This window comes from Tachypleus tridentatus, chromosome 9 (genome assembly GCF_004210375.1).
Source record: "Tachypleus tridentatus isolate NWPU-2018 chromosome 9, ASM421037v1, whole genome shotgun sequence".
In the NCBI taxonomy this organism is placed as follows: domain Eukaryota; kingdom Metazoa; phylum Arthropoda; class Merostomata; order Xiphosura; family Limulidae; genus Tachypleus; species Tachypleus tridentatus.
Genome location: NC_134833.1, coordinates 125,164,333 through 125,176,396, shown reverse-complemented (window position 1 = coordinate 125,176,396; position 12,064 = coordinate 125,164,333). Strand labels below are relative to the sequence as shown.

Below are 12,064 nucleotides of genomic sequence, written 5' to 3'. Positions count from 1 at the left end.
ATATTCAGCACCAGTATAAATGATAACAGTTAACAATAAGTCATAGTTTATGCTACAAGTGATGTAAATAATATATTCCAAACAACCCTTGTCTGCTTTCTCAGTGAAAAGTAAAACAGGCAAAGTAATAACACCAAGCTTAAGTTGTGTAAAACAAGTATGGCAGCTTTTACAAAAATCAGAATCTGAACAGAAAAATGAATGATTTTATTACTAACATCACTTTCCTGCCATGAGCAATACTGAAGTCTTCAAAGCAAAGTATAATTAAATTCTGCAACACCCACTCTTAATAAGACTTCTTTATTTGGATTGCCATTTGTAACTGTTGTGTTTGGGTTAATGTTTATTTTTTGTTATTTTCAGCTTTAGTTTACATTAGAGGTATCATTCAGCAATTAAATGTTTCTGAAATTTGTTATTTTATAGTTTCTTTCTGTATTACTAATGTTTTGATGTTAAGATTGTGCTATCCCACAATTTCTCACTGGAACATAATTTATTCTTATAATTTTTGTAATATTTTTTCACCTTTATTTTATGTGTATTTCTGAAGTAACCCAATTAACAGTTTCTCCACATTTTTTTGTTGTTGTAAGTGTGGTATTTTATTATGGAAAACTTTCTCATACTTTTACAAAAACAATTTTCTTCTAGAGCTGAGCAACTGATAGAATATGATAATCAATTAATCATTAGGTTCACTAATCAACAAAAGTCAAGTAATCAACTATTCCCACATGACACTTGGACATCGGGAAATATGACAGCATTAACCAGAAGCACTAATTTAGATCATTTAATTATTTTTGTGATATTAACCAATTTAATCATAACTTATGTAAACTGATTATTTTATGTAATATTAGCCAATGTAACCAACACTTTGAGATTCTGACACATCCATCTTGAAATTCAGAAACATAAGGCTTTAACTGGGGATTAAAAATGTGATCAAGGGTTACAGATCTCCTCCTCTCAGTGTGCTAACAACAAGTGAAATATTGATCCTGTATAGAACTAGAAGTTCAACTGCTTTAGAATCTAGAAAAGACCACAAATTAGGAAGTTCACAAGTGCACTTAAGATGATTTCTCACCAGGTGATGACTGATACTTGGTACTCAGACAGAGTCCACAGAACTCTCCAATTCTAAGACCTATTTTCTGAGAGTTAGATATCAAAACTGAAATATCTTGTACAAACATTTCATTAGTAGTCAAAAAAGATCTTTGTTAAAAGTTGACTTTGTGTAATAATGGATAGTTATAACTTGTCTCAAACTGGAAAGAACTTGCAACTTAGCATTAAATCATACAAAAGCAATGTATTTATTGATGTATGCAATCAAATTCTGAAACACAAGCTAGTTTTTTGACATGAAATGAGACTGTTTTAGTTTAAACACTATGGATACTGAAGCTAAACTCTAGTGTTTAAGACTTGGGCATTATGTGTAACATATGACCATAATAGCACACAAAAGTATTTACTAGCATTTTATATACATATATACATTCTTTAAAAAAGCTTTATTAAACATGAAATTGCATGTTCTCTGAAAAAACATGTGATAAAGTAAATATTATTGATTCACAAATTGATATATATAAAAGGTAAACTTTTGAACCATTTTAGTTTTCATCAAGATTTTTTTCTTTGTTCTCCCATTGATAAAATCACATTATTCATAAATATTACTTGAATATTTACGAGGCTTTAATCTGTGAATCATAAGATTCTTTTATTTACAGCATTCATTCTGTATCGTATTTTATGGTGAAGAACCAACTTAGCAGTAATTTTTTAAAACTTGGATGGTATCTCAGATATTAAGAACTTATAAGTGAAACTAAATATTTACAAAATGATGCTGCATCTCAAAATGTGTTATCTGTATTAGAGACGTTACTCAAATAAACAGGGTAACTAGCCTATTAAAAAACAGATATGTGAAAATTAATTGTAATATAAAACGAACATAAATCTTTAACACAAATAAATAATCAAACACACATCAGCAAAATAATTTCTCAACAGCAAGCAAAAATTGAAGCTTATACTTCTGAATCAACATTTTCTGTTCAATAACATTGCATAAAAATCAGTAATATTTCAGCTTAATATAAACATGACTCATTTTCTACATTGCAATGTGACTTTATGAAAGCTTGTACACAGTGGAAATATACTGTAAACATTATCTTCTATAGTATATAGTAAAATGAAAAAATGCTCAATAAGAATAAAAAGCTGGCATTTCCTGCCAATTTTAGAAGTATACAAAAATATTAAAAATCCTTATTACATTTTATGGTAAAATTTTCATTTTTTCTTGTAGAAAAAATTAATAAAGTAATTCTGACTTTATCTTATACAGAAGTATTATTAAGATTTTAATTTAAATAACTGACTTTCACATACTTATTTGTATTCTTATTTCTAATCAAAATATCATTCCAAAACTTGGGCTAAATTTATCCTTGCTTAAACAGAAACTGGAAGATACCAGAAAATCTACCATTCTTACTTATTTTGGGTTTCAGTCTTACCTATCTCTCAGCTTTGTTAATTCCAAAACTCCAGAGTCAACAACATCTGATCCTGTAATAATGGACAGGTCAAGTCCTGGAGGAAGTATCATTCCACCACCATACATTGCCATGTTAAGGTATCGATAAGGTCTTTCAAAATCTATAACCTCATTGTATGTATCATAGAGGGAACTGTAACTGCCATCCAAGTCTGGAGAAATAGCAAAAGTTGTTTCTGGTTGTTCACATAGTTTTTTAATCTCATCTGATATTGTTGATTCAACTGAATCAGAACCATTTTCCGTGAAATCACTGCTGCTGCACAAAGATCTATCTCCTTCAAATGTATGGACAGTTTGAAGTAAATGTATATCACCAGGACCTTCAAGATCACTTTTTGGAAGAATAGTGGATTGTGGTATTGTTTCACCCAAATTTCCAAGTTTATGTTCACTTATGTGCTTAGAGTATAAACAACTAAATTTCTTGATTTCATTACAGTCGTACAAGGGTTGAGTATCATATGACAAGTGCTGGTCATCGCTCTTACTTGCAATGGAGAGATTGGCATCTGATTTCAGTTTATCTCTCAAAACACAGATTTCTCCTTCTTTTAACTGAGATTTTTCACTATGCTCGAGAGATTTTTCCACAGATCGTTTAGAAATATTTAATGTTATATTACCATTTAGGTCAGCACTCACAGAGTCCATAAAAATATCCTTCTCAAAATTACTCTTAAGTTGATCTGAACCAAGGTTAATTGGACTGATATTATTTAAGTCTAAGAATTTTAGTCTGTTTTCTTTTTGAAGATCTGGACTTAAAACATTTTCATTGTCTATATTCTTTACAATACGTGAAGACTCTTCATCTACTACACAGATTTTTTTACTATTATGTTCTTTTTCAAGATGGGTCTCAGATAATTTATCCCTAGCATTTAATTTAAAAGGCTGGTCTGTAATGGAGGTGTTTAATTTATCAGACAAGGTGTCTCCATTTAAAGAAAGAACATTACTACTTAACGATTTAGAAATTTCTGGTTGAATCTCAAACCTGGTTATTATATCTGGCACACTCTCTTGTTTCTGAGATTGGAAGCCTTCGTATGGAGATTTCAAGTCATTATACTCACTACTTGACTTTTGTTTTAAATTTTCATCGTTTGAGGCAATGAGAGTACTGTCCACCACATGATCAGTATGTGCTGCACACACTTTATTGGCTTTTGTGTCAACAACAGAAAGTTTATCCTTTACCAGAAAACTAAGTATACTTGAAGATGATAAATTCCTTGAAATATTTCCATTTTCTTGATACCTATCTATTGCTATAGATTCTTTGGCTTTATAGGATCAAGGTGCTTAACCTCACTCTTTTCATTTTGAACGTCTTTATTCTCAAATTTAATAGCAATGCTATCAGAGCTTCTTTCATTTGAAGTGATACTTGAGTTAGAAGGTGAAGGACGGTAGTTCACAATTTGCCTAGGTATCTTACTAGCAGTGTCTACAGTTTCAAAGTGTTTAGAGTTAGATACAGTAACTGGAGTACCTCTAGCAAAATCACCTGTAACAGACTTTTTCTTCCCCAACATATTAGAATCATGCACTCTCATTGGTGTATTGTTAGTAGAGCGAGACACTGCAGAGAAGTGAAGATTTGGAGATCGTGCATGTGGATGGTGTACAGGAGAAGAAGAGTGACACCTAGTAGGAATACCTGAAACTAAGTGTTCTCTTTTTGGAGGAGGTCTAACCACATAAATACCAGATTTTAAACGCTGCATCTCTGGTGATTCTGTGGGAAAATCCCCAGAATCCTTTTTCTTTTCTATCTGAACTTCTTCCATCTGGCTAGCTACAACTGATAATCCACTCACTACATTGCTTCTTCCAGAATCTCCAAGCTTCTTCATTACACTTGTAACCATGGAAACAGGGACATGAAGACAAAGATTTATAATGGAGCAGTACTGGTAATAATTCAGCAAAAGTTGGGCAAACTGAATGCTAAGTTGTTTTTCATACAACTGAGAAAAAGCTTTCTCAATCTTTAGCAAAGAATATCTGGCAAAACTCCCATCACAAAAGTAGATATAAATATCATTTTTGTGACAATGAGTATCTTTGATCCCTGTAAAAACCAAGAAAGCCTTAGAAGAGATGTCAAAAAATGAGCCACATTGGTTTAAACACAGACTGAAAAAGTTCATTTAGAAATTTTCTTCTTTAACATATCATTTTTTCTGAGCCATATTGTTTTTATTCTTAAGATAGAAACATTACACTGATTCATTTTGACAGCACAAATAAAACTGCCATTTAAAAGACTAAGTCCTTGATTTAAAAGCTTATCAACAAATCCAAAAAAAGATTTGTCATAATTCTGTGTAGCACTTTTTTGTAATTCACTGAAATATACTTCTGCTCACAAATAACAGTTATAATTCTAACTTAATCTCAATTTAAACCAGATTAAGTGAAACAGTACTTCTGTGTATTTAAAGACAACTCCAAATTTTATATTTAAAACAAGAATATAATTGTTCAGTCTAAGTGTGTACCACATTACATTAGCAAGTAAACCACAAAAAAAAGGTAACCAATTCTAACAGAAAAACTGGAAACATTACTTAATAAGATGCCATCTGCTGTATGTTTTTGCACAGGAGTTTATTTATAAACAAGTGATTTTCCTCTTACTTCATAACACTCGTATTTTGTATTACATTACTTTAATTATATCATTATTTCACATTCATGTCCAAATTAGAGATTTTTTCCCATATATGTATCCTCTGTTAATTAATGCTTTAATAATTAGTTTCAAACTAATTAAAATCAGATTATAGAACAGTAGCATATACACTTTACGGATCTTAAGCTGTTTTTAATGTTGATTTCAACATTCCAACAGGCTAATAAATTAAAACCTTAAATTCCAACTAATATAACTTAACAATATTTAGTCTGCATTATCACTATTTTGAAAAATAAACTACCAATCTTGTGAACTTTACCTACCTACTTCAGTGATATATAAGAACATTTACAGATCTGTAATATAAAATACTACAATCATTTTTATCAACTCTTTTGTTTTTACTGTCCCTACACAGGTTTCAGTATGAATATAACAACACTGCTTGTATTTGAAGATCCATTGCTGATAACAAAACCTTTTACTCATTATTAGAACTCATCAGTTTGACTGAGTTTACTGGGTTATTATATACTGGAAGCTCTAAAAGGGCCACTACAAGAGAGTTGATCAAACTTATTGTGATGTAATTGCACACCAATTAACAACTTGAAATCAAACAAGAAAACACAAAGTACCATATACTTGCATATACTGTTATTTTTTGCATTAAAGTTAAGATCAAATTGAATAAAGCTGTTTCAACAACTTTCAATAAAATACCAAACTGGAATTCACTGTGCTTTCTTAAAATGAAATTAGTAAAAATGGATAAAAAAATACATACATAACAAAATAACAGTAAATTGATGAAAAGTTGAATGATTTTACCTTATGCCATTAAAGGCATTTGAATAACACTGTTTTAAATATTGTGTATAATACCTATAAATTATCCACGTGACAAGTTACTATTTTTTTTAAAAAAATGCTTCATAACAACAAGTAGGTGAAATTTTTTTTAAATTTCATTTGATGAATAAGCTGTAATATAGAATGATTTATCTATTTCAAAAATGTGAATTTGTATGTGTGAAAGATTTTAATTAAGATGATAAATAACTCATAACTCAATTCAAATTTAAAGGTAGCATGCCATATTTTTTAGTCTGTCTTATGACCTATTGAGCATAAGGTGAAGAAATTAAATGCAAAATGCTAATGTTGTTTTGACATACAAATAACTAACAGCTTTTAGTTTAATTTTGAATTTTACTTAAATAAGTTATAATAATTACTAAGTACCACAAGAACTAAAACACACAGTAAAACAAGTTTTAACCTGATACATTTTAATACATTTTTGTATTTTATTACTACTTATAATTATTAACTTACAGGTAAGACATTTACTAAGCACTAACAAAACTTAAAGTCTGTTTAAATACCTGTAATTTCATTGTTCCAGAGAGTAACTTCAGCCAGTCTTGGATCAATTATGTATACTCCACGATCACTCCATGTAAAGAGGAGAGGTAAACCATCTCTGCAATTTGTCAAATTCAACCTTACTTTTAACAGTTTCTTCCATATATAAAAAAAATGTACGAACAAAATTCAGATTCTCAAAACAAGTTCCTACAACATCCTTCACCTATTTATTATAGTAGTGAATAATGATGATGTGATTTAGATGTTTCCGTCATAAACTCTAACTCCTAGAAATCATTAAAATAAAACTGAACAATAAGAATGAACATTAATAATTTTAAAAAAAGGAACAGATTTTGTTATTTTAAAAACATCTTTAAAAGCCTAAGCAACAAACACTGAATAATTTATCAGTAAAGAACCTTCAGTCATTATGGTTTAGTCCATTAGTCAGGAGTTGATGAGATTAAATACTGAATAACACAACATTCCTCAAAATCATCAATAGTTGCTACCTGTATATAGTCTTCAACTATGAATTTATATAACATATTTTTTTTAGAAATCAATAAAATAAAAATTGGGATGGCACTCGAGAGTTTAATGGCTTACTTGATTAAAGAATCTGCACAGTTTGCAAAGTCACAAATTTAAATCCAACATGGTTTCATTTCTAATTAAGTACTGAAAACACTATTTTGTTATTTGCATTTAAACTCTTTATATATGCAAAAACGGCTCGTTTGGGTTGAGAAAATATTTTACGTAGAAGGAGGTAACGTTGTTCGCTCTTCTAGGTAAAATATTTTCTCAACCCAAACGAGACGTTTTTGCATATATATTTCTCTACAAGTGGGTTTTCTTGACATCACTATTTAAACTCTTTACATTTTAAAATAAAATTAGACTCAAGCTACTTTCTTGTTTAACATATACGAAACATCTGAAACAAATATATATACAAAATTAACTACTTAAGAAATGCATTTATAAATAACCTAATCCCTTAAAATGAGTAATTCAATCTTATCACTTGTGTTCAACAGGCATGATGAGTTAACCTAACAATACTTGGAGACTTCTCTCTTAAATACAACACTAGTGCTAAGTTTAATAATTAAGCTTAAAAATTTTGAAAAAGGTAGTTAAATGAAATGCAAAATGAAATTATAAAAAACTGTGCCCTAGCAACTTTAAACTTCAAAGTCAGCTCTTTCTTCCCAGGTTTCCTTTACTATACATGATAGAAAGTTTTAGTGTCTTACATTCAAAATGTTATCAAACTGCTTTTTATGTTAAATCAATTGGTATAGTACACAACATTTGCTAACAAACCATATTTTAATAATATATGTTTCAAATTCCCAATTCTACAAGGAAATAGTTTTTAAAATCTTCAGTGTCCTTTAGCATGACACACAACATTGTCTCTAGGCATCCTGTCTTCTCTAAGTTTTTTCCAACACCCCTTAAAATAGTAAGAAATAAAATGTAAATTACTCACTATGGAATTGTTATTGCTCAAGCAAACTATACCTTTTATAGCCTCCAATTTTATTTGGATATAGAGCTCTTAATAGAAAATCAGACCCCTCCTGTCACATTCTGTCTTTTAGGATACATTAACAGTTCTCTCTTATGTTTAATCCTATACTGCATATAACTGATAAAAATTCAAGGTCAAAATAAAGTGATGAAATGCATAAAGTTGTGTTCTGAACAGATAACTATTGATTTCACTCAGAGTACAAGCAATGTTATAGTGAGAAAATTAATGACTAGGTTGTAATGGCTCTTGTTGTATAGTTAAAAAGCCAAACAAATTCTCAGAGTTAGTGGAAATTGTCTACTTTTTTGCATGTTATTAGTCTATGTTCTTGGGTGCATTATTTGATTAACTAAAAATTATTTAGACATATTTTTAATTCTAACCCCAAAAAAATCTTACAAATTATTTAACATTTATAATTCTTTTGCTTTTGTTATCGTAACTCTTGAACCTTCAATTAAATCAATTTATCTCTAACGGTAAAAAAAAGATCAAAAGAACTTACTCAGTCCATATGGTGTGTAGTTTAACAAAAGCTACAGACTGTGGCCTGCAGTGCATGTCAGAACTTGGTGGAACATATTCCTTCCTGAAAAATAAAATGTCCACTTTGTTAACATTAACAGCCTTAATGAATGCGTGACAAAAAAATAAATAAATATATAAACCATTTTAAATTTAGAAAGAAAAAATCATAAGCAAATTCAAACTTTAAATGTGTGGCATTGGTTATTTTTGCATTTTTTAACTCAGTACAACTTTTTTTTGTTACTTTTTAAATTATGGTAACATAAGGGCTACATAGCAAATAAAAGATGAAGTACAAGCACTTTTGACTTCCATAAAATTTTTGTAATCGTAATAATAATAAAGTAAAAATAAAAGTATTTTCTTGCAAGGTTAAATGTTAATAAATTTCTCACCACTCAATTCCTAAAAAAAGACATCTTGTTACTATGAAATCATTTGGCATTTTGGTAAATCTATTTTCTAAAAAAAAAGAATGTATATATAACTTTTATTAATCCTGGGCAGAGTAGAGTATTTATGATGAATATATTGTAATGGTGGCAACTGCCTGCTGTAAGAAAAAAACAAGTGTAGAGGATGACATTCAGAAAGTCTTCCATCTTCTGAAGTCACATGGTCTTGACAACTAGACAGCACTGATGTGATTTGTTGCCTCGCTTTCAACACAATAAATATTGAACAATATACTCATGGGCAACCATAGCTTAGAATTCACGTTAAGGGGTAAAATGCACTAAACGATGACCATGTAAATAAACAACTGTATTTGTGAACACTAAAAGTATAAAATTACAAGGTATGTTACCTGGAGTTTTATTACAATGATTCTCCCATAAGAATGTTCACTGAAACTTTGGAATGAAACCCATCAGTGAAACCAAACTAACTGTCCAACCAAGGAATAAAACTATAAATAATTTTCTACTATTTTAAAACAACATAATCAACTGGTTTGACTTAAATTTCGCATAAAACTACTTAACAGTTACCTCAACTAGTCATCCCTAATTTAGCAGCAATAGACTAGAAGGAAAGAAACTTGTCCACACCACCCACAGTCAACTCTTTTACCCACAAATAGTGGGATTGGCTGTAACATTATAAAACCCCCATAGCTTTAAGGGTGAGCATGTCTGGTGATGAGGATTGAAACCACAAATTATGAGTTATGTGCCCTGACCACTAGGCCTTGCTAGGCCAAGATAATCAATATTCATAAAATATTAGTTAAAATATGGTAGTAAAGAAAACTAAGAAACATACCTAAAAGTTACCAAAGGCATTGGCAACATAGTCAAAGCCTGTTTAAACTGGTGAGTATTTTGTACTTGTCCTTTGATATCCACCTGAATATATAAAATAATTATTTTGTTATATTGAAATTACAAGCTATTTAAAAGAACTCTACCTATACAGAAAAGTGATAAGTTATGTATGACAGGTTAATTCAAATTTTTACTAAGTTGCATCTTACAGTAAACAAAATTGAATTTTCAAAATTGAGTTTACAGTAATTTATTTCAGATATTCTTGCAAAGCCACACACAGGCTTGTGTATGCTAACCATTCCTAATTTTAAACTGATAGGTCAGAGGGAAGGCAGCTAGTTAACAGTGCCCACTACCAGTTCTTACGTTACTCTAATCAAATACGTAAGAGATTTTATCATTGCTCTTATAATGCACCCACAGCCACAAAATGTAATTTTCCATAAGTCATGAATCAAAGGCCCTTGGAATCACTGACCAGCATGCTTACCACAAGGACATACCCAGAGCAGATGAGCTTGGACTTTATCACTTATTAAACTGAGTAATGTAAAAATACAGAAACAAGCTCAAGATTAAATTTACCACTTCAAACTATTTCTAGAAATATGCACTTAAAAAAATGTTAAAATATGACATCTTTCCACGAAAAATATAAAACTGGCTACCTTGAATGTTCTGATAGAACAAAACTTACAGAATCATAATAACAGACTTTATTCCCTTTTTAACTGAAGCATTATCAATCTAACATATACTGATATAATACAAGTACTATAATAAACTGACAATAGTAAATAATTGTTCTGAAGTAGCAAAGCTCTTTAGAATGTAAAGAATAATGAGGTTGCACGAGTTTTAATGTTACTAAAACAATCATTTTTGTTAGCATCTGCTAAGAGAGAAGGTTGATTAACTTATTATTATGCTGGTGTTTGTAAGAAAGGCTTATAGGTTAAAAGGCAATTCCCTAGAATTAAGCCTAAATAATAATTCAATATGGAATATAACTCAGGTCTTTAAAGTTGCCCCATGAGTTTTGAATGAGATTATGTTCCATCACAGTATAATCATAGTTACAAGAATGTGAATGGAGACAAACAATGGTGACTTGATGAACAAATGCTATGTAATAAACATACTGTTATACAAAGCACACTTGGTACTTCCAAAGTTTAATATTACAACTTTTTGTCTTCATTACAGCTCCTTCAAAAATTTGTCAAAAATAATTTAATATCTAACAAACATTTCTAAATCAGTGGAACAAGTGGGATGATATTGTTAGTATAAGTATAGTGCAGGTATTGTAATATTATTTTGCTGTGTATATAGAAAAAGAAACTGCTTAACCTCACATCATTTCAATCAAAGTAAATGCATCATAGTAGTTTGAAATTCCAGAAAAAGTTCATGATGATAGTTTTACTAATTATGTTTTTTTTTAATGTATAATAATTTTACAGTTTACCAATTAACATATTTATAAAAAACAAATTTTCAATCAACAGACTCTAAAGGTTCAATGAAAGTCCTTGCATTCACCATCTCTTACATACAAATCTGTGCATGAGTTTGCTGAAATTCATGAACAAAAATATTGCTTTCAACAAAATCACATCATTACATTGTAAGTGGTAAACTTTCTCTAACAGAAGTTATTAACTTAGAAACATTTTGCATAAACACCATTAGTAGTAACATGTAGCAGCAATTTTTTATATAATCTACCTTTTCTAAAAACAAAATAATTAGGGGTTTTTTATACCTTTTAAATTAGAAAACATTCTGATAAAAAAACACAGGTTGGCAGAAATTTTCCACAATTTTTACTGTTTATTAACAATAAACCATACTGTCATACCTTTTCAAAATGTGGAGTTATGATGCTCAATATAACTTTTATTTAAGAAAGTAGTAAAGCTTAACAAATAGAAAATCATGTTGTATAACAGTTTAATAATCTTTTTTCCATCTGTAATAGTTCAGAAATGATGTGGAAGCAATTTCAAAGGTCATCTTCAGTCTACTCCAAAAGCTTGAAATTTGTTAAAATGTCCAAAATGAATTGCTGTAAACAAGATTAGGCAGTTGGCAACAGAAAA

The 12,064-nt window shown here is 29.8% G+C and overlaps 1 protein-coding gene across 1 annotated transcript in view; it reads right to left on the bottom strand.

Annotated features, from left to right (window-relative positions):
* p (WD40 repeat domain-containing protein pink) overlaps positions 1 to 12,064 on the bottom strand; it is a 79,480-nt gene that overhangs the window by 44,858 nt on the left and 22,558 nt on the right. The window contains 5 exon segments of the mRNA XM_076457058.1: positions 2,553 to 3,868; positions 3,871 to 4,673; positions 6,629 to 6,726; positions 8,666 to 8,749; positions 9,955 to 10,037. Of these exon segments, the coding sequence (XP_076313173.1) occupies positions 2,553 to 3,868; positions 3,871 to 4,673; positions 6,629 to 6,726; positions 8,666 to 8,749; positions 9,955 to 10,037 (2,384 nt within the window).